General features: G+C 44.0%; 1 protein-coding gene across 5 annotated transcripts in view; it reads right to left on the bottom strand.

Annotated features, from left to right (window-relative positions):
• Nucleotides 1–2443: 2443 nt before the first annotated feature.
• fbxw7 (F-box and WD repeat domain containing 7) overlaps nucleotides 2444–23418 on the bottom strand; it is a 137840-nt gene continuing 116865 nt past the window's right edge. For all 5 annotated transcript variants that reach the window (XM_069665712.1, XM_069665709.1, XM_069665711.1 and 2 more), the window contains 7 exons: nucleotides 20656–20779; nucleotides 20336–20472; nucleotides 18555–18668; nucleotides 12390–12571; nucleotides 9923–10148; nucleotides 8193–8403; nucleotides 2444–4782 (listed from right to left, as the gene is read on the bottom strand). In XM_069665712.1, coding sequence (XP_069521813.1) covers nucleotides 4514–4782; nucleotides 8193–8403; nucleotides 9923–10148; nucleotides 12390–12571; nucleotides 18555–18668; nucleotides 20336–20472; nucleotides 20656–20779 — 1263 coding nt within the window. In that variant the 3' untranslated portion in view covers nucleotides 2444–4513. The remainder of the gene's footprint in view (nucleotides 4783–8192; nucleotides 8404–9922; nucleotides 10149–12389; nucleotides 12572–18554; nucleotides 18669–20335; nucleotides 20473–20655; nucleotides 20780–23418) is intronic.

Consider the following 23418-nt stretch of genomic DNA (forward strand, 5'->3'; position numbering starts at 1 on the left):
ATGCCGATCAGAGCCGAGGCGATTATTACCCGGGTCTATTGCAGAGTCATTTGACCCGGGTCTGAGTGCCGATTGTAGCCTTTCCCAATAAGCAAAAAAGCCGGATGTTAGCAGGTTTTTTGACTAGTGAGAAAGTGGCTTTACTAAAGCCTGAACAAATGACGGGCCAACAGTCCAACACCCAAAAATTATTCTAATTGAAATATGAGAGAAAAACAGTAGAACATCTCCCTCAATAAGATGGTTTCAGAAAATGTGTTTGTTTTTTTATTCTTGGAAAAATACTACACTAAACTAAATACTTAAATAAATACTATTGAATTTACCAGTCGATTTACGGTCCTTTGGGAGCTTTGGAGAGTGACTGAAAGACTGAGGTCACAACTACAAGCGGCCGAAATGAGTTTCCTCCGCAGGGTGTCCGGGCTCAGCCTTCGAGCTCTTTCCTGATGTCTGAGCTCTTCACCCTATCTCTGAATAGAGCCGCTCCTCCATCGCATCGAGAGGAGCCAGTTGAGGTGGTTCGGGCATCTGATTAGGACGCTTTCCTGTGGAGTTTTTCCAAGCTTGTCCAACTGGGAGGAGACCCCAGGGTTGACCCAGAACCTGCTGGAGGGATTATATATCCCGTCTGGCCTGGGAACGCCTCGGATTCCCCCAGGAGGAACTGGAAAATGTTGCTGGGGAGAGGGACGCTCGGGTCACCTTACTGAGGAGGCTGCCACCGCGACCTGACCCCGGATAAGCGCAGGAAAATGGATGGATGGAAAAATACTGTTCAGATTGTCTGGTTTTTCTTTCTGCAGCTAACCAATCTTTTTTTATCTTTTCTTCAAAACCAATTTTTATTTTTAACATTTGGTTGAAAATGTAATTTAACAGTGAAATTGTTGCTGTGTTGCACTAATATCCCTGCCGCATCTTCGTGTTGTAGTGTCCTCTAAACAATCCACCAAAACTCCCGTACAAAGCTTGTAACCAGGCAAAAGCAGCCGATCCTCACAGTCATGGAGCTTGAACTGGAAGATGTTCGGCACTTTTGTAGCTTTACGATGCAATAAAACCATCTGGTCAATCTCCGCATGGATTAGTTGTTTCAGCTCGAGTAAGAACAGCAAATAAAACTGGAAGTGTTGCTGTTGTGGACTCGTAAAGACCATCGAGACTTTTAGTAGCATTTTGGGGGATTTGAAGAAACTCAGGGTCCATGAAGAGGTTAAAGAGTGAAACTGAAGCACGTTCAAGGTCCCTATACGAATATCTCCAGGCTTTCAAAGCCTTTATACCAACATCTTAGTTACTTTCAACGCTGTATACATTTCCTGTTATATATTTTTGATACCAGGGAGTTGTCATTAAAACAACGCTCGGCATGTTGCTAAAGTGATCCACCTGATACCCTGTAGCTGATGAGCAGGTACAACAGTTAGCCATGGATTTTCTTTTACAAGACATGTAATACATCCATGTAAGTTATCAAACTTCAATGGGTATGTACACCGTCTAAAGGTCAAAGGTTGCACATGGATTCTAGGAGAAGATGTACACCAAAGATTTTCAGTTTAAATGACTGATATGAGATTTGACTCGAATTAAAATTAACTTAAATTGAGTGTTTCTAAAACTTTAAAGACTTTGTATGATCCCTGGATAAAGTCAAACACCTTTAGTATAACGTGACTGTGGCTGTTCAATATGCAACTTTCAAACGCCAGTTCGCCGATTTTCAACCTCAGTCCTATCATGCTATTATGTGGAGCTGATGCCATTATGGTAAGAAAAAAATGCAGTTTTATTCTGTGCCTTTGGAGGACGCTATCCGCTTCTCCAATGCGCCCTGGAAAACCTCTGCCAGACTACGTAAAATGCGTCATCTGGTGGAGGCCAGGGAGCTCGCTAAACTACACTCCCTCAATCTAGGACGCCCGCCTCCGATGTCATGTCTCGTTCAAAATCATCAGGTTTGAAATGTAGACTGCAGACCTGAAGATTTTTTAGACGATCCATCGGTATATTCTTGTTGTATTTCGGATTCTGTACCGCTCTGAGCCGTTGCCTGCAGTGAAACAGGAGTATTTCACTCCAGCTGGGCCGTTCCTTTCAGAGGGAGGGGCGCAATGCACCCTGGGCGTTGTAGTAATGTAGAACGGGTGAAACCACGAGCTGTTTGTACAACTTTCTCCACAGCTATGGCGCCAATTTCAAATATTATTACTTCTATAGATTACAGAGAACACCAGCTTTGACTGACAGCGGCTTTTTCCAGGGGCGAACTGCTCCTTTAATCTGATAATTTTTTGAGGTTGTATCCTCGGTCTACGTTTGGCCTGCGCTGCTGGAACTGTAAAAGCATTCCCTCGTGGTTCTTATTAACCAAATAATTTGCTTTATTGAACATATAAGATGCCTTCACACAGGTAACAAAAACAGACAACTGATATGCTTGAAATGAAAAAAGAAAAAACCCACATTTTATTGCACTTAAGTTATAAGAAAATAAAATTCTAAGTGAATCAAACAAATACACAATCCCTTTAAGGTTTTTTCTGTCTGTTTTCTTTTTTGCCAGGCAGTTTACATTAACTGAAAAAATAAAACACCTGCAACAAATCTGATTTCTCAAACCAGATGATAAATTAAAACAGAGGGAGAAAACAACGAGAGGAGATAGAGCGAGATTGTTTTCTTTTTTTCTTTTTTAATATACAGTGTTATACCACTTTCACAGTTCAGCTCGAGTTGTGACTCTTGGAGATTGAGACGATTTTTCGTTTGGCTACAATGTTTCTGTTCACGTTTTTGTTGCCTTTTTGTGTTCGTATGTTTCCCACTGACGATCCACGAGGCCGCTGATTCAACCGCAACATGTAACACTAAGACTCCGGCAGCCTGTCAGATGATGCTCTCCTCTGTCGCTTCAGACATCTTTGAATGGAACAACAATCTCACACGGATACGGACAGTTCTTTCATTCAAACCGATACATCTGCTAGTTTTTTTTCTTTGCCAGTCCACACAGCATTTGTACATTTCCCCTTAAAGGACAGGCTGAGAGAGCGTTGTCCCAAGGAATGTGTTTACAAGTTGCCCATTAACACGCTAACACACGCACTCATGCACGCACACACACGCACGCCAACAGTGTACATCCCCTTGTTTCCTCTCTGCAGGCGATCCCGTCAGAATCTGTCGGACGCGCTCCCTCCTCTCAGCCTCGTAGAGGCACGTTTGGCTCAAGTTTCAGTGGCAAAAAAACAAACAAAATAAAACAAAAATGTCAGATGTTATCGTTTGTCATCTTTTGTTTCTCTAAGTCCAAACACACAGAGTTCAATTTGGAATTTTGCCTGGGACTAAAACGTCACAGCAAGTAAAAGTTCCCTCTCTCTCTCTTTTCCATTCATCTAGCAGCATAAATACAGTTTGGCCACTGGGGGAAACAGAAGAGGGGAAGGGGCTCAGGGGTGTTAATCCACAGCGCTTAGAGCGAACAAACTTTACTTCCTCCTCTCGTCACAGCACCGGCATTGAGGAAACCGCCCCGGCTAAACTCTGAAAACTTCTGGACAGCATTGGTGTGTGTGAGGAGACGGAGCTCCGAACCAACCCAGGTACGTTAAAACAGAAAGGAAGAACAACTCAAATAAAAAGATGAAAAAAAAATAAAACCCTTGTGACAAAAGGACAGCAAACCTAAACAGAGCAGCTTTCTAATACTGGGTTTGTTGCTGTTCGCAACACGAGGAAAGAAAAAACAAAAACCCCTTTCATATGATAAACCAAGAACGTGTTGAAATTCACAGTCGTGTTTGTGTGCGGTAAAGAAATCTACTGAAACCGAGTGGAGAACAACAACAACGGAAATGGAGTGACAAGAAACGAGCCTGATTACAGGCTGAACCCTCCAGTCGCTACAACAAGCAGCTCCTAACGTGTAACTGTGTGTGGAAATTTAGCTTCCTCAACTTTCCGGTTGGCTGTTTGAGTGTATGTGTGCGTGGGCGCGCACGGATGGGAGAGGGGGGGATGTGTGTAGAGGGGTGGGGGGGGTCTTTAAAAAATAATATATCTCTGTACATCTCAAAATCTGTCAGGCTTGAGCGAAACCAAGTCTCTGTGCAAAGCCGACCCCGAACCGAAAGGGTTCAGGGTCACTTCAGAAGAGTTCAGTCGTCTTTTCCTTCTCCTCGCTTCTTCCTCTCAGCCAATCGAGGGACAGATCGGACGTCCCCTCCCCTCTCTGCGTCGTTTCCAGCCCGATCCCCTCTGACTGCACCTAGTTGTGGGGGGGGTCAAAAGCAGGGCTGAACCCTCGTGAGGGTCTGTGGCTCTGTCGGTAACATTTGCCCAAAGGAGGCCGGGGGACATGATGGTAGAGGACAGGACAGTTGTTGTAGATTTTGCGAGTTTGGGTGAAGAGTATTGGGCTTTCTCAGTGCCTCATCTCCCGTTCCCTCTCTTTTCCTTCCTCTCCGCGGTTCGCTCTCTTCGTCCTTCCCCACTGCGTCCCTCCTCACTTCATGTCCACGTCAAAGTCCAGCACCAGCAGCTTGGTCTCCTCCGTGCCGTTGCGGCTGCCCACTGCGCACACCAGCTTTGTGTTGGAGGCCCGGATGCGCCAGACCACCCCGCCGCTGCCGCCGCTCTCCAGAGTCACCAGGTTTCGGATGAACTCGCCCGTCTTCAGGTCCCACAGTTTGACCGTGCCATCGTCCGAGCTGGTGATGACAAAGTTCTTGTTGAACTGGAGGCACGTGACGGCGCTCTGGTGCTTGTGGGGACCTGAACACACAGAGAAACAGCTGGTTAGAGGAGGAAACGTGAGACAAGGACAGGACATCAAGTCCCATTTCAGAGGCGACCTTTAAACACCCCGAACCCATGAAAATATGAGAATATCCATTCAAAAGATACGGCCCCTTTAAACGTAACTTGTTTACCCACTAAAAACAGATGAAGAATCTATCTAGCATTTTCAGCATCATTTCTACACCCACACATCTCCGTTAATGGTGAAATTAATCATTTAGCACCAATCATTAAGCTGCCATTTTCTAAGGAAATTGATCATGACACCAGATGCTTATCACCTCCACTAGACTATTTCATGGAGGAAGCCCCGTCGAGGGCCTCTACAGCTCCTGGTATAATTCAGTAATTCAGCCAGCAGAGCTGTGGACGGCTGAATTGGGGATGAAAGAGTTGTAGCGTTGGAACCCAGATACAAAGAGCTGAAAACAAAGACCTCAGTAAGCCTGCGAGACGAAGGGAAAATTCCTCCTTTATTCCTGGAGCTGTTGTGAGCGCAGCGAGCTCTCTTACTACTGCAGGCCCAGCTTTGGGACGAGCGGCAGAGAGATGCCAAGACTCGGGCCCGTCACTGTCACGGAGGCTAAGCAGCTCCAGCTACACCTCCGTCTGCTCGGTGTGTGTGTGTGTGTGTGTGTGTGTGTGTGTGTGCTTGTCAGCTGGCAGGAGGCCACAGTTAAAAGTGAAGATGGCGGCTTCACCGCCTTCGCTGAGCTGAGGTGACTTTATTTGCGACTGTACACGTGCGGTGACTTAAGATTTCCCTGAGGGGTTGAAAATGATATCTTAATTAAATCAATTAGGGCGACACAAAACACAAACAAGCGCGGAATCGAGAGCTGGCAAATGAAGAGGTGTTTTTTTAAGGTTGCTATAGCAGCGATTTCATTCAGACACATTTAATTTCTTTCCGCTTCCACAATCAATTTGCAGAGAAAATTTGTTGAATCCTCTCCATCATCGAGGTTTAACATCTTACATTTCTTTCTCCAGCACGATCAAAGCCTGTTATTTACCCGAGTATACAATGCTGCTCTGCACCAACCCCCAACACGCCTGCCTCTCCCCTCCTCTTCCTCCCCTCTCTACATTTCCACAACAAAGCCTCCTGCTCCATCATTACCTATGCTCTCTGCAGCTGACAGTGACGACCTTGTTGTCGCCTATTGTCTTATCAAAACACACTAATGAACGGCAGAAACTGTCCGCTGACCCAATTATATGACCTACAAAGTTCCCCGGCCCCTCGTCTCTTCACTGTAGTCTCACACACACACATTCACACACATCCTCCCCCCCCGGCCGGTCTTATCCCTCCCCTCTTTCTTCAGGCGCTCACTGGGGCATCCCTTTGTTCAGCGGGTGTGTGTGTTGGTGTTTGTCGGAGCAGCATACAGGGCTGTAGTTTGCTAATGAGGGTATTTAAGGGCGGGGCGCTGCTGGTTGCTAATGCTATTCAGCGTCGGATTTCAAACTTCCTGTGAGGCGCTAATGGAGTTTGAACTATTTAAACAGACACAAAGGAAATGAGGCTGTAACCAGGACCAGCAGGACCACAAGGTGTTGGCTCTGTACTGACACACACACACACACACTCAAACAGGTCATTTATATTGGGTTTAATTGGACTGTCACGTTCAACTTCAGACTTGTGTTTTATTTTTTTATGTTCAGTTACATGTTTAAAGTAATATTTTACAGGTGGTGCACATTGTTGTTGCAGCCTGTCGCACAAACTCACAACTCTGTGCGGTTGCACCATCTCTACTTGAGAAAGAAAATACCAGCGAGTGACAGAATATAAAGAATAACTCTTCCAACCAATCACGTTGCATTTGACGACATGTCTGTCTTGAAATGAATTAAATAAAAGAAACTGGAAGTTTTCACTTTACTAACATGTGGGATTCCAGTGAATGCATTCCAGTGGGACAAAATATCAATACAGCAATATATAGTCGTCCTGACTGGTGCAATACAATTATTGTTAGGCTTTTAATTTAAAATATATAGCACCTGCGATTTTGACTCATGACTCACAGTGGCTTATGACATGAATGAGGGTAACATGAACGGAAGTTAATCGACCAAAGAAGTTGACGGCAAGATAAAAAAAGAGAAGAAGGCGACAGCGGGATAATGTCGGACAGCGGTGAAAAGACGTTAAGAGATGCGACAGCCACGTTCAGATTAGGGATAGACCGATTATCGGCCGGGCCGATTATTGGCGCCGATATTCGGCATTTTGACGCATATGGGCATCTTTTTTTTTTTTTTAAATCTGACAGCCGATAAGAGTTCATTTCTTTGCACATTTTATTTAACTTTGTTTTATTTACTTTATGATACTTCAGGGTTAGGGTTAGCATCAGTTAGCTTCAGGAAGTTATTTATTTATTTAAATTTTCAGTTAGCTTTATAAGAGATGCTGCTGACCCTGGGAACTCCCTGCGCTTTTTGTTTGTTTGTTTAATAAACATACGCTTAAAGGCATTTAAACAAAGTTAAGTGTTGGAGTTTTGACGTCAATATTTTTACTTTTACTGCAAATGAATATCGGCTCCAAATATCGGTTATCGGCCTCCTTGACTACTAATAATCGGAATCGGCCCTGAAAAAAACATATCGGTCTATCTCTAGTTCAAATCCTGATTTTTTTGTGAATTTAACTTATAGACTGAAAACACGTACATTGCTTCATCTCAGTTTGTGTCAAATTCTGTGAAACTGACACCAAATTGTGGTGAATAAATACATTAACCCTGCACTTTACCTTTACATTTTGTATTCTTCAGTTAATCAGATGTCGTGATGTATCATTATACGATTGTCTTGCAGTATATCAGTTATTGCAGAATGTTGTATCGTGATATTATCGTTATTGTGAGTTACCCTGCGATTCCCACCCCTAGTGATACACTTGTTTTTACTTGCAGACAGTTCAAACAGAGGGGTAGAGGGGACTGATGGAGATATAGTGCAGCTAGCTGGAGGAGCATGAGGTCACAGTGACCTTGACCTTTGACTGCCAAAGCCTTATCAGTTCACCCTCGAGTCCAATAAGACATTTGTGATAAATTTAGTAACCCCTCGGTATTGCATAAAGACGAATGGGACTGATGGCCGAGCCATAACTATCAACACAAAGGCTTCAATAGAAAAGTTTTTCGCACCTTTTGTTGACCTCACCTGTCATTTACCAAATATTATAATTGGAGTGGATTTTAAACGTGATGCAGTTTATCAGTATTAGCTACATAAACATGAATATAGTCACAACTTGTCATATAGTTGAGCCCATATCTCCCTCACTTTGTATAAACACATCTATGTTTAAACTCAAGCATCGCTGGTGTAACAACCTGGTGGGATGGTTGACTCACCTTGCAGTGTTTGCAGGCACTGGCCCGTCTTGATGTCCCAGATCTTGACCGTGGAGTCTGCGTTGCCTGAGACCAGGATGTTGTCTTTGAGCTCCATGCCGCTGGTGAGGGACTGGTGCCCCGTTAGCGTGTGGATGCAGTTGCCCGTCTCCACGTCCCAGACCCTTATAGACGTGTCCAATGAGCCGCTCACCACGTGGATCCCATCAAACTAGACACAGAGAAGATTGAAAGTTCAGCCTTGACACTTACAGGCTGAGCGTTGATGGAAAACTGGCTCAAAGTCAAGTCGCTTACTGTCACCATAACTTGTAATTGATGCCTACGCAGCCTACTTTGTTTCTATTAGCAAACTTCAGATTAAACTCATTGAAATGAATGAATTTTATTGATCTGTGAAGCATCTCGTGTTGTTCCAATTGTAGAGCACCAACACTCTAAAACCAAATGATGCAGCGTGGTACGAAAACCAATCTATCAGCGCAGTAAACAGCCTCCTATCTGAGCGAGATGGCAGCAGCTAAAAGTGCACTGTAATCACACAGAGTGGGTGAGAGGACATCTTAGAGGACACAGAGGAGTGAACACACACACACACACACACACACACACGCACACACACTTGGATAGGAGGCACTGAAACAGTAATAAAGAGCATAAAAACACAAGTGTCATCAGATCACATCGACTTGTTTATGACTCTATGTGTGCCATTTGATCCGTCCTACAATCAAGGACAGCTTACAGAGCAGACAGTCCTCGACCCAGGTACAGCTGCTGTTCGTGTGTTACAACTTGGTTATAATGGTGGAGATTGAAACCAAACTGGAAGCTAGCTAGTAGGCTTTGATTGTGTAAGAGGCAACTTTGAACACCAGCAACTATGATCTAAATTGCTCTTAAATAATGGCATTGAAAGTGGGAGTAAGCAACGTGAACATTCCAATGTAAAATCCATTCAGCCTCTCTGTATTACACCGCTTCGACAAACATGCATGCGCATTTTGCAACTGGTGTGTGCTGCGCAGCCGCTGAGCGATGCGTCTCACTGCAGCCCCGAGGCAAGGAGAGAGAGAGAGGAGAGATGCGGCTTATTCCAAAAAGAAAAAGTTCACTTTATTGCTGGTAAAATGTTCAAAAACTACTAAAGTTATCATTATAGTTATGACTCTTGGTGTGGACCACCTTTTTAGCCCTAGGTGTCGAAGCTTAGTGCTACCGTTAGCTTTTACTGTAGGAGGAACAGGGCAACCTCTGCATCACACTTCAGATCCCTCTTTTTATTTAAGGCTCTCTTTGTAGCTTTTATTCTCTTCCTTCTTTTTGCTTCAGTGTATGCCGTTGTTGGCAAAGCAGGTGCAGGACATTTACCGCAAGTTGCCATGGCGCCTGACTGACACAATCTCTGCGTGCGTTCTGCTGACACAAGCCACGTAGAAGCTGGATGATGCTAGTTTGTAAAGAGTCGCTGTGATTGGGTAGTTACGTGGAAAGCTTACCCTGATTGGTTGTTTGATTCAGACCGGACGGATTTTTAAACAAACTAAATACAAAGCGGCGGGTGCTCACAGACCAGCAGTCAACATCATATTTATTTTGTATTGTTAGTGAAATGCAACAATCAAAATATTCACAAATATAACAGTTTAATTGATGATAGACTAAATGACCGTACAGTTCCAGTCCTAAATTCAATCCATGAGCCTGGATGTGCGTGTGAAGCCGCTCACCTGTAATGAGTACACTCTGTTGGTGTGGCCCTGCAGCGTGTGGAGGCAGGTCTCCGTCTCGGGGTCCCAAACTTTGACCATGAAGTCGTAGGCACCGCTGACCACCCGCCGTCCGTCGTACTGGACGCAGCGCACCGCCGCCACGTGGCCCATGAGGACGTGTAAACACTGACCGGTCTCAATGTCCCAGACGCGCAGCGTGGCGTCACGAGAGCCACTGACCACCCTGAGGGAAAAAACACAAAGACAGCGAGTCAGGTGTGTGCGCTCGTGTGTTAAGAAACATTGAGGGGTTGAATGTGTGAGACACGCTGCGACACAAACTGTTTCAAGTGATTCAAAAGAAGTCTTTTATTTTGAGCGTCACTTGCCCACAAAGAGAACGTCTCCCATTCTGCAGGATTATATTCAATAGTCCACACTTTCTTTCACACACACACACACACACACACGTTCATATCTTGGCAGCTGGACTGACAGAGTGATGAGACAGGTATGAACATTTTCTTTCACTCCTCTGACAATGAGTAAGTAACAGCGTCACATTCATGTTCATACTTGAATGTACAGAAACACCCATTTAACGGAGGCAGCCGCCCTCCGGCAGCGTCTTCACTCCGGAATATGAAGAGGAAAGATTTATAGCAGGTTATAGGAAAGGAAAGTCCCTTTAGGTGAGAGAGTTACGCAACTTTTACATTTCTCACATTATTAATTTAAAAGAATCATAACAACAGGAGGAAATACATTTCCAGCTGGTCACACATTGATGCATATTTCTTCCTGTTTCCAGATTCCAGACATTCACTAAAGCCTGATACATATTATAGAAATTATCTCTGCTGTAAATACACACACAGCACATACTCTGTGTTTAAAAGATGCCCCGCAGCGCTACATAGATGGAAATCACCAACATGTTATTCACTGTCGGCCTGCAGCTCGCAGCGCTTCCACTGAGTGAGTAATCAAATGTTACACAAAAACCTTAGTGAGCCCCGAGGCCGAAAGAGCACTCCAAGTCTCCGGAGTGTAATACTGAGCGAATGAGTGAGCAGCAGTTCACTTGAGACAGCTCGCAGGGTCTATTTAATCACTATGAGACCACATGCTCACTTTCATACCGATACTGTGCACTTATCGTGGAGCAGAGATGCTCTTTTGGCTCAGTGTGTGAAGCTGGCAGTTTGATTCTGTTAATAGCAGAACATATGGGACATTAAAGGGACAGTTCAGCATCTTAGGGGAGAGATCTTGTTTGTTGTTTTATTGAGAGTTAGAAAATATTTTTTGTACCCATTATATGGTGAGTTTAAGAGATGCTGGTTAACAGATTTTATTGCATTCGGTCACAGAGGTTTGCCGTTTCCCCTGTTTCGAGTTTTTATGCTAAGCTAATCTAACCAGCTGCTAGGTAGCTCTATATTTACTGTAAAGACATGAGAGTGGTATCACTCTTCTCCTCTAACTTTGGCAAGGAAGTAAATAACTATAAATATCAAACTATTTCTTTAAACTGATGAAAGCCTTTGCATTTGCATTATTACAGACTGGGTGTCTGTGGCGACTTTCAAGGAAAAAATGACAAGCAGCGTCCAGTTAGTGACGCGTTTTCCATCACCCAGCAGTGGTTGGTCTGCCAGAGAGGGTAGGCGGAGCTAAGCGGCTGCTTTTCCGCTCTCTGCAAGTGTTGCGAGTAAACAGTAATCTACTATGGCTGAACAAACAAAGAAAAGATCGATGACTACAGATACAACTTCAACAATAAGTGAAAATCCAAAGAAAAAGAAACAAACTCGACGCTCAGATGAAAGCAAACAGTCTAAAAAGGAAAGCGACCGTCAGCGAGGAAAATCAAGAGTTACAACAAGAGCCAACCGTGGACGTCACACATGCAGCACTGTCTGGATATCTGGGAAGTGTGCTCCCGCAGTTACCGTTTATCGCCATAGGTGCCGCCAAAGAGAACGAAACTGAGATGTTCGAGATTGCTGCTTTAAGGAAGCTGAGAAACCTTACAAATAAACCCTCAGATTTATACCAGGCTTTGCTACTAAATTATCTGCGTTACTTTACTACAGGTTAACTTTGGTTTGTTTGTCTGAAAACAGAAAATGACAGCGATTTAAATCTCCTGAAGCCTAAAACAACAACTTTTTCTTCCATTTTATAAGACCAATAAACATACTTGGTTTAATGTCACATAGAACAAAAGAGCAGCAAATACTGAACTAAGGAGTTTTCTGCATATCTACTTAAAAATACATTATACAAACAATTAACAGATAAATATTTAAATCGATCAACTCATATAATAATCAACAAATTCTTTCAGGTCCAGATCAATTAGCTAATTTATTCTATAATATATTTCATAATATAAAAAGCACTACGGTGCCAAAAGACGTTACAAAACGGTTTTGTATTTACAGGCTCAATAAGGCTGAACAATGAGATTGCTCCATACCTTTTCTCATGTAGGTGCATGCAGCGCACGGTTGAGGTATGCCCATAGAGGGTGTGGATACATTCTCCTGTCTCTGCGTTCCAGACCTTGAGTGTGCGATCAGTGGAGCCGCTGATAATAATGTTGTCTCTCATCTGGGATGACCACACGCCCCCTGTGTGGCCCACCAGCGTGCGCAGACACTGCAAGGAGACAGAAGAGGAGGAAGAAGTGGTCAGAATACACACTGCTGCTACTTCAGGATGACTTTATTCATAAATATCACATTTGCGATTTTCTCCCCCATGACTTCCTGTTCGCCTTCAGGGGGGAAAAAGACAAGTTTAATGAATTCCTGTGACCTTTAAGAGGAAAATTGAGCTCAGTCGGTCCATACCTGCTGCTGCTGCTGTACTGGGACAAAATCGCTCTCTGAGCTTTTATAATTGCTTTTACTTATCTGTCAGGAAAGCGGGTGATTTCATTCTCCCTGCAGAGAGGGTTGACAACTGTCTTCAATGTAGAAAGGCGCCCATTCATCCTCATTAGGGATGGTAGATTAGCTATTGATTACAGCAGTTATGGAAATCTTTCTGATCAATTCAATTTGCACAGTTTGTCTCATTTGTCCCTGGATTTAATTATCCTAAATGCTTTATATTAATTCTTTGGGGGAGAGTACAGCAGGAAACAGAGGGACGGGTCGGCGGTGAGGGCTGTGGTGGGGCTGTCGGGTTCAGAGCGGAGCGTGTTGCTGAAGTGAACAACATGTGACCCCCCCCCTCTGACTGCAGCTGATAAGCGGCTGAGTGGTGAAGGGGGTGAGAGGTTTTATTGCAGAGGAGTGGAAGAGGAAGATGATGCTGCAGCCTGTCGTTCCCCTCTCTGTCCTGCGATAAAGAGGATCACTTCATTAACTGGGGGCCAATGTGGCGTGACCTTACAATCAACCTCTCCACAGTGGTAAAAGTCTCACCGTGGCCCTTCTCTGCTTTATACAGCAGGAGACAGAATAACACGGCAGCTGGAAAAAAGCTCTTAATTCCATCTAATTGGACATTCAAAATAACTGTCCAACGTGCATCTGAATCCACAGTTGCGATGAACAATAGCTTTTCTTGTGCAACTGCTGTAATCATACTCTCAAGGATGCGAGATTGTTCTGATGAATCGCAGCGAGCGTTTGACGTTCCAAGAACAAGAATGAGAGAGTGTGATTAGAGCCTGCTCACACACGGCGTGGGAGGAGGAGAGAATACCTGAAATGACGGGCTTAGGCTTTTTTCATCTGTCATAGAAACAAACAGAAAATGTCCCGGAGAGTAAAAGAGTTGCATTCTTTTAATGAAGCTGTGAAGGTCTACACATTAAACTCTTTTACATCTGCATTATGTCGGTTCAAACAGCTGGCGAGCCTCCAGTTCAGTAGCCACTGAGCTCCAGACCAGAAAACACTGATTATATATACTGTAGTTCTCTAGTGGGAAAAGTCACCTTCCTCAGCCTTGACAGTAAAAAGAAAAGAGAGGGTCAACGAGGCTAAAGCTGCATGCAGCCAATACTTTGCAAAGGTTAAAATAAACCACCTCAGCTAAGCTATCACATTATTGTAGACGCACACTGCCTGATCAAAGATCGTCCAGGCTACAGCTGAATTTACATTAAGTACGTTTAAAGAGTTTAAAAAGAAAGACAAATAGAGCGCCGGTTTGGCTCAGCGGTTAAATCGGCGTACATATACAGAGGCTACAGTCCTCGATGCGTCGGCCCTGGGTTCAACTCCCACCCTCGGCCCTTTGCCGCGTCGTCTCCGCTCCCACTTCCCCCATTTCCGCCACTATCCACTGTCCTCTCTCTGAAATAAAAGCATAAAAAGCCAAAAAAATAATCTTAAAAAAAGAAAGAAAAAAAAGACAGATGGACAGAAGAGATATATTTCTGTTGGCCCTGAATTTTTAAAGAGCTGCAACCACGGCTGTGGAAACCGCCTGTTTCTGCACGGCCTGCTGGAGTCACTTTTACACAGTTGAAGAGTCGATCTCTTCCAACAGTTTCTACAGGCCCTTGATTTGGGTACATGTGTACTTTTAACACATGCGCCCATACAGAAATGCTAGATGGGGGCGCACTGGTTTAGCTCAGCTGGTAGAGCAGGCGCCCCGTGTACAGAGGCTACAGTCCTCGATGCACTGATCGCAGGTTAGACTCGGTCTGCTGATCATTTGGTGCATGTCACCCTCCACTCTCTACTCCCCACATTTCCTGTCTCTTTTCAGCTGTCCTTAAATAAAAGGCAGAAAGCAAAAACACTATTTTGATATTTGATTAATTGTTTTGGGCGGTACGGTGATGCAGTGGTTCGCGCTGTCGCCTCACAGCTAGAACGTTCCTAGTTCGAACCCCGGTTCAGACAAAGTGGGCCTTTTTGTGTGGAGTTTGCATGTTCTCCCCGTGCATGCCTGGGTTCCCTCCAGGTACTCCGGCTTCCTCCCACAGTCCAAAGACATGCTCGTTAGAGTGGTGACTCTAAATTGCCCGTAGGTGTGAATGTGAGCGAGAAAGTCGTCTGTCGTCTGTCTCTACGTGTCAGCCCTGTGATTGACTGGTGATCAGTCGAGGGTGTACCCCACCTCTCGCCCAATGACAGCTGGGATAGGCTCCAGCTCCGCCGCAACCCTGAACAGGATAAGCGATATGGATGGATGGATTAATTGTTTAATGCAAAAATAGCAGAACATGTTGTTTGCATCCTTTTAAATGTTGTGATTTCTTGCTCTTCTCTGTATTAAACTCAATATCTTTGGGTTTTGGAACGACAAAAAAGACAAAAACAAATAACTTTAGAAACTAGGATGGACATTCCCAACATTTCTGGACATTTTATGGACGGTTCATGAACCATTCATGAAGCTGTCTCGAAAATAGTCTGCAGATACATTTATAGTGGTAATATTTATGCAGCCCTACTTTATTAATCCAATAATAGAAGTTTTAAATTTCATTAGCTCTAATTACTGAACCATATTCATGATAAGGTCAAGGCTCCTGAAGCTCTGTTAGTTAGACAGAGGAGGAGGTGAGCTGGGTATCCATGCAGCCAAAGCATCTGGGGGACGACACCTCTCCCCAGATACGACAGCAGTCCACAGGTCTGCCATCTTAGATCAGCGTGACAGCTGGGACTGCTGCTGACAGCCCCACCAAGGACACACTGCTCGCTTAAGCACCTGGCAGCCACCTTTGAAGCAACGAGATGTGTGCGATTCTGTGTGTGTGTGTGGAAGATTGACAGCTTTCACTGTAGCTGGAGGACAGGCAGAGACAAAGGTCCATCAGGTGAAGACGGAGCCTTCTAGTAACGTCCTCTTAGGAAAACAGAAACCTGAAGTGCACACGTAAGCCGAAACTGCTTCCCCTTCATTTCAAACCTTTGTTTTTGTTCAATCTCTGATGCAATTTTCACCACAATAAAGCCCTTAATGTCTTACCTGATCGCTAAGCAACGGCCCAGTTCTTTCACAGGCGTGGAGGAATTAACATATAATGTGCTGATGTAATAATTCCCTTGATTGCCTCACAGCGGGACTTCAATTCAGCGTGTTTAATGGAACAAGATAAATCAAGGGCAAGACAAAACTAGCAGCTTAGTGTTTGTCGAACCTTTTGGCAAGACGTTAGCTAATTAATACTTGTTTAGCAAAGAACGCTGCAAAAATAATGAGACAGTTTGCTTTCCGCGCTAAAAGTGCCCACTGAGTGTAACAAAATGAATGATTCACTTGCAAATCTACAGAAAAAACAACATTCCTTAAAGTATTGATAGAAGCATCTGCTACAGTCTCGGCAGCATCCCGACTGATGCACTATTCAGAGACGGGGGTTGGGATCCTGTGGGTGAAGAAAGAACATTTTGACGCTGATGTTACACCACTTTATTCACCCCATGTTGCCACATCACCGGGGAATCTTTGGCGGCTCTGAACTGAACACAAAGTTTCAGGAGTAAAAGCGGCCGTGAAGAACCGTTAACGCAGCTCCACCTCTGGCACACCGTCTCCACTCCGTGACCGATTTCTTTTTCCGTCCTATGAATTTAAATCCTCCTCCGTCTGCGCAAGCTGCCACAGCTGCATGTCAAACATCTCCTCTGACGAAAAAAGGACAGATGTAGCTGCGGATGCCTGAGAGTACGAGCCAATTTACCCTTGTAATCTATAGTAGTCCACCAAACTCATTACTGATGCGCAGAGGAGGCTTTTCCTGATGAATGAAGAACGATCCAGAATCAAACACGCGATCCTGTCGGAGCATGTGGAGCAAAGCCACATCAGTGGGATGGCATCAGTCTGCTTAAAGAGAATGTTTAAAGCAAACATCAGAGCTCTTAATCTTTGTTGATCATCAGGCTGTTATCTCTTATTGATCCCAGACTGAAGTTTAAATGTTAGCAGATAAGCAGAGGAAGAGAAGCCTGAGCTTACTTTGAAGTTAAAAGGATTTATTTGAAATATAAAAGGCCCACAAAGGTCAAACAAATCGCTTTTAAAAGGACGGTTATGGACGAGGTATTTTCCAGCCGTCTTTGCTAAATAATGGAGATGGGTGAATTTGGAGCCACAAGAGGTGTTTGTCCACTGTGCAACACCTCAAGATCACTAAAAGCCACTTCACAGTCCGGCATCTCACGGGGAAAAAATGACAGCGATGGAAACGTAGCAATAAAGTCCTCTCACACGCTGGCAGAGACTATAAAAAACGTCGACGGCGGAGAGGAAAAACAAATGCAGGTGCTGGTAATCCCATCGTATTGTTACTTTACAGTTTTACTGGCATCGACAGCCACTTCAAACAAAATGGTCGACTGGGCTTAATTGGCCATTCCTCTCGAGTGAGGGATTCTCTCTCTGGGGATGAGAGCTCAGGAAGCAAAGAGGTGAAATCCACCGAGGGAGAGAGATGTGCTCTGAATGCAGCTCCCCAAACAGAAACGGATTTGGGCTCATCTCGTCTTCATGAGTAATGTAAACAAACAAGTCTGAGTCGGATTAACGTTTGTAGAACCCCCAAACAATGTGCTGTGTGTCTGAAAGCAGGGTGGTTTCACAATAAGCGGCTGAGCCTGCTGGTGATGTGACTCATTGCAGACTTCCACGACAAACACGGAGACACTGCAGCTGTAGCTCAACCAACCTGTCATCCGCATATTAGTCTTTGGGAGACTGAGAGCTGAATCGTGCTCCATGCATATCGGATGACCTTGGCGAGATCTGTTCAGATCAGCAAGCGCTGTGACTGATATGCATGTAATCACTAGTTGGCTGAATGCCGACTTTACTATCTGTAAGTCTCTGCAGAAATGAAAAGCTCTCCGGTCTTTTGTGTGCAACAGAAAGAGAAACCTACTGCGCCATGATCATGCAGAATATCAATTCCTCTAAGGGCTTTTCTTTGAATGTGTTTTTATTTCTGTGAAACGAAAAAAGCGAGTCCACAGCCCATCCTGATCTCCACTGTTTGCCAGGTAAAAATGAAAGGACGAGAGTGGAAAAGAGAAAGAGGCAGCAACAGTTCAGAGGATTTTTTTTTTTTTTTTTTGGTGAAAAGCTCTTTTGAAAATGGAGTCCAACAACGAGGCATGAAAGCGCTGCGATTTTGCAACAATCTGTGAAGCTCTCTCCAAAACCACAGTACAACCGCTGCCTTTCTTTTTAATACACAGTGTAAAGCTGCAGCACAAGGCCCGTGTGGCTGCACCAGATCAAGCAATGAATACTAACAGTGCTTGCGGACATGTGCTGTGTAACAAGTCGGGGAAATTGCTAAATGTAAGAGGAGAAAGTGGACTAAAATTATCTTGCCAGGGAGTTTTTACCTGGCAAGTACTACCTATCAGGGCGGTGGGAGCTGAACAGATACAGCTAGCTGTCAGATGGGAAAGCTGATATGTTTTTGTGGAGACATAATTGTACAACAAGCTACGTAAGATGACAGGAAGTCTTATAGCCATTAAGCAATAATTTACTGTCTCTTTCCCTTCCCATCAAGCTTGAAAAATGAATGAAGCTGATTTAAGTTGAACTGCAGTCCATTAACGTCTAACAATGACGCAGGAGAAGAAGAGAAGAGGAAGCCATTAAGTCTCAAGGAGTAAACAGGAAATGGGGGGGAAAAAAAGATAACACATACCTTTCCTGTGATGGCCGACCAGACTTTCAGCGTGTTGTCGTCGGAGCCGCTGACGATGCGGTTGCCACAGAACTGGAGGCAGGTGATCACGTGGTCGTCGTGACCTTTCAGCACCTTTGGAAAAGCCGGCGGAGAAAAAGAGAGATGCAGTGAGAGGAGGAGGAGGACGTGGAGGACGCATGCAAGTGGAATGACAAAGCAAATGTCTGACAATGACACGTCTCTGGTGCTTTAAACATCAAAGCGGAGATAAGAGGAAAATGTCAAGTGCTGCAGGTGTACACAGGAGAGTTTTATGCTGTGTGTGTGTGCGTAGTCTCTGCTGGTTAATATTGGGACACAGGACTGCTGGCTCAGCAAACGACAGAGCACACTCCATATGCAAAGGAGGATGAAGAGCACAGTCACCAAATTTACATCAGGGGCGTCCTAAAACGACCTGAGGCTGTTTCAAAAGCACACAAGGCCCATTAAGGATCAGCTCTCGCATGCTGGTCATGCCTGATGGTAAACTTCTGAACAGGCGGAGGACAAATGGAGTCTTTGGACGGAAAGAGCGCAAAAACTGGCTGTGCTCCAGAGAGTTAGCAATTAACATCAATACTCCAGAGCACGGACCTGACCGATCACTAACTTTTCATCAACCTCAGACCCTCATTAAGTGTCTTTTTTGACTCATGGCCATTTGATTACAGATCTGTCAGACCAGCGAGCCTGTGGGCAGCAAATCCTAAATAGGTGTACCTGAACCCCACAGGATTGTTTGGATTTGCAAAGGGGTGCACAGAAAGATTGTGGAGTAGCTCAGTTAGCTAAAGTAGGCTAGCGGATAACTGGCAGTTAGCTAAAAATGATGGAGAAACAGTTGAGATAGATAACTAAAACCAATGGATAAACAGCTGATATGGTTAGCTTAAACTGATGGAGAAACAGTTGATATTGTTAGCTAAGCAGTAGATATTGTTAGCTAAAACTGATGGAGAAATGGTTGAGATAGTTAGCTAAGCAGTAGATATTGTTAGCTTAAACTGATGGAGAAATGGTTGAGACAGTTAGCTAAAACTAATGGCTAAACTGTTGAGATAGTCAGTTAAGCAGGAGATATTGTTAGCTAAAACTGATGGAGAAGCGGTTGAGATAGTTAGCTAAGCAGTAGATATTGTTAGCTTAAACTGATGGAGAAGTGGTTGAGATAGTTAGCTAAGCAGTAGATATTGTTAGCTTAAACTGATGGAGAAGCGGTTGAGATAGTTAGCTAAGCAGTAGATATTGTTAGCTTAAACTGATGGAGAAGCGGTTGAGATAGTTAGCTAAGCAGTAGATATTGTTAGCTAAAACTGATGGAGAAGCGGTTGAGATAGTTAGCTAAGCAGTAGATATTGTTAGCTAAAACTAATGGAGAAATGGCTGATATGGTTAGCTAGAACTGATGGAGAGATGGTTGCGATAGTTAGCTAAAACTGATGGCTAAATTGTTGAGATACTTAGCTTAACAGTTGATATTTTTTAGCTTAAACTCATGGATACACGGTTGATATTGTTAGCTACAACTGATGGGGAAACGACTGATACTATTAGCTAAAACTGGGAAAAATTGTTTGAAAAAAGGATTGGAACGGTATCCACTTCTATTCCATCAGCAGAGTTTACCACTTAGGTCATGATAGAGGGGAATTAATAAAGGGGAAAATGGATCATCTGAGAAGTCTTATGGGGCTACCTCAGGCTAAAAAGGTCGGGAACTAGTGATGTGAGGAATTGAGGTTTGAAGGAAAAGCTACCTTGGGTGATTTGAGGTCCCCTCTCCTCCAGTTAGTGTCTATTCTGTGCTGCCTGATGTAGGCACTCTTCCAGGGGCTGTGAGTGAAGCCAGGCTTGACGATTTTCCTCTTCTTGAGGGGCAGAGGCTCATCGATGCCTGTTAGGAGAAAGACAGGAGCAAATTGGACTAACAGGCTCATGTTTTTACTCTTTAAGTTTATTTTTAAAAACAGGTACAGGCACATCTTTAAACACAGCAGTAAGCTCCAGACTGCTCCCGCTGGGTGAATTCAGCATGACGTCTGTCTGTCTGCATCTGTTGCAAAGACTTAAGACTCACCTTCTTCCCTGCATTTCTCCCTCCACAGCAGGTTGTCTTCTGCAAGGATGCGCCAGTAGCGACACGTCTGTGCTGCTTGGAGGAGGTCCTTGGGTTCCAGGAATGACAGCACATACAAAGCCAGCTGTTGAAAGACAAGGACGAGGAATGTGAGAGGTGTAAACGGAAAAGGGGACATAAAAACGGAGCCATTATTCACTGCAGCAGGTGTATACAACAGTACAAACAACTCTGGGAGAGGACTTGGAGTTAACTAAATCACGATAATAAAAAGGAACAGCTGAGAACACACTTGCCGAACAACCTATATGCACAATATTAACAGCATGGATCTAACTGACAAGGGTAGACAATGTTATTACCATAGGATTAAATCAACATCTTTATTGAAGCGTAGCAAAAGATAAACAATAGGAGCTTCACATAGGACATAATAATGCTAGAGCTACTGTTTGTTAATCCAAAGCCTGCTTAATAAAGACAAAAACCGAGTATAATGAGCAGAAATCAGGGCCCCTGAGCTATAAGGAAAAAAACACACAATAGTTTTCCCGTTTTTCAGAACAAAGTCAAACACAAAGCTCTCAACACACAGCTTCTGTTACAACTATAAAACAAAGTGGTGGATTAACTATTAGGTCAAGTGTTTGCTCTGTATCATCATAAAAATGATGAGGATTATAGGTTTATTTTGCAGGATGGAAGTGTAACCTGCTGTTCAAATATTGTTCTTTTTTACATTACAATAATCCGACATGATAATGACCCACCGCACATTGCGACCAAATCAGGAGTGGTGTCATGAGCATCGGGATGGAGTCAAAAGAAAACCTTTAGAGTCACTATAATAACCAGCAAGAGACATTTAGGACTGGTTTCGGCCAGTCTTTATTTTGTCCTTTGGCTTTGTTCAGACTGCAGGCAAATCAGATTTTGTTTCCCAAATCAGATCTGTAAGAGGGACTTTGTGCAATGTTTGCATGTGATCAGATTGGATTTTAATGTACAAACGCCAACCTATCCGTACAGGTTACTGTGGTTCAGGTGATTGTGCAGCTTTTCAATGTGGAGGCATGAAAAATGGAGATCTTTAATCCTGCACTCTAGCTTTCCCATCTAAAATGAGCGTGTTGACGCAGGTTTTGTTTAGACCCAGGAAGACCCGCTTATAGCTGCCGATTGTCTCTGTTCCCAGTGCCAGTGGAGTTTACTCCTGTCAGTCTCTTTTCTGCTGCGTCACCGTCTGACGTCACAAACGCGCCCGAAACAGGGTTAGTAAAGATGTTACGGTGGTTAGCTCTTTATTGTATCTATTACTCATTCAGTCTGTTTTGCAAACTCAGCGCCGACAAATTTGGAACGATGCTCGAGCGCTGCTCGGACGGAGACGGGCGGAATTTGTAGCAGAGATGACAAGGAGTCACAGAAGTTACCAACAGAGCATAGCATCGCGCCGGAAAGGGGGCGGAGATTAGCGTGTCGACATGGGTTTTGTGTTCCCATCATTGCCGATCGGAGCCGAGGCGATAATTACACGGGTCTACTGCAGAGTCATTTGACCCGGGTCTGAATGCCGATTGTAGCCTTTCCCAAAAAGCAAAAAAGCCAGGTGTTAGCGGGTTTTTTGACCAGTGGGAAAGCGGCTTTACACTCTCACAATGGATCAGAACTCCTTGCTCACACCAGATCCACTCAGCAATGGAGGAGGCTGGTATGCATTTCTCACTCTGGATTTGCCATTATCGTTACGTGTGGTGTGTGAAAGATACACAAGACACTTTGTAATCCAATTTAAGAAGGAAGAGGGTAAGAAGGTATACTTTATTAATCCCCAAGGGGAAATTCAATGTTTTCTGAGCAGACATGGCGTAAAAACAGCTTGTAATCTCACCACAAACCAGCTCAAATTTTTGCCAGGATCTGATATGCAAACCAGTTATTTTATGTGTTTTTCTTTTGCTGCCAAACTTTCTAAAAATCAATCTGGATACAATTTTGATATGCCAAAAATCATGTTTGTGCTGGCAGACTGAAAAAAAGCCTTAGTTCTATTTAAATGTAAGGCTGCGACTGAAGAGTATTTTCATTGTTGATTGATCAACCGATGATTTTAGTTGTCTCTGTGATCTAAGCCATAGTCACGCCAAGTCTATCTCTGTGAAAGCAATCCCTAGATATGAACATCCTCATCTATTTATACGAAACGTTCTTGAGCTCTTTGGAGATGTTTCCTTGTTGAATATCCGACTTAACTTCTTTGACAACGCATAAAAAGGACTGGAGGCTATTGTAAAGGCTAGTCCTGATTTTTAACTGAGTATTCATACAGTTTAGTTTTAAGGTTATTTCAAGCCACTTGCCCCAGACAAGACCCAAAAAGCCTTGACATACCTCAATCACCTGAAAGCCTGTCTGAGCCAGCAGTCATTACCGGGCTTGACGATATTTGAAAAAGCTTTATGAATGGACCTTGGGTCTGTGATTGCTTTTTAAGCCAGACACACAGTCCCTTCTGCAGACTCTCTTCATACTTTCAATTTCAGCTGTATCTTTAGAGCACCACAGGGATTGTCCTTTTTAAATGACTTGACAGCCCCGCCCAGTTAAACCCAGCAGCTCCGGCAGAGAAGAGACGGGATTATGAAAAGGAGTCAGAGGGAACAGGGTTTTAGAAAAGGAGGAAACTAAATGAAAAGATAGGACTGTCCTGAGAACATGTGATGCTGACGTATATTTGACTTTGCAGCAAGTGGTGTTGACACT

This window comes from Semicossyphus pulcher, unplaced genomic scaffold (assembly GCF_022749685.1).
Source record: "Semicossyphus pulcher isolate SPU_LCO1_2020_fin unplaced genomic scaffold, fSemPul1.0.p SCAF_17, whole genome shotgun sequence".
NCBI classification, from domain to species: Eukaryota; Metazoa; Chordata; class Actinopteri; order Labriformes; family Labridae; genus Semicossyphus; species Semicossyphus pulcher.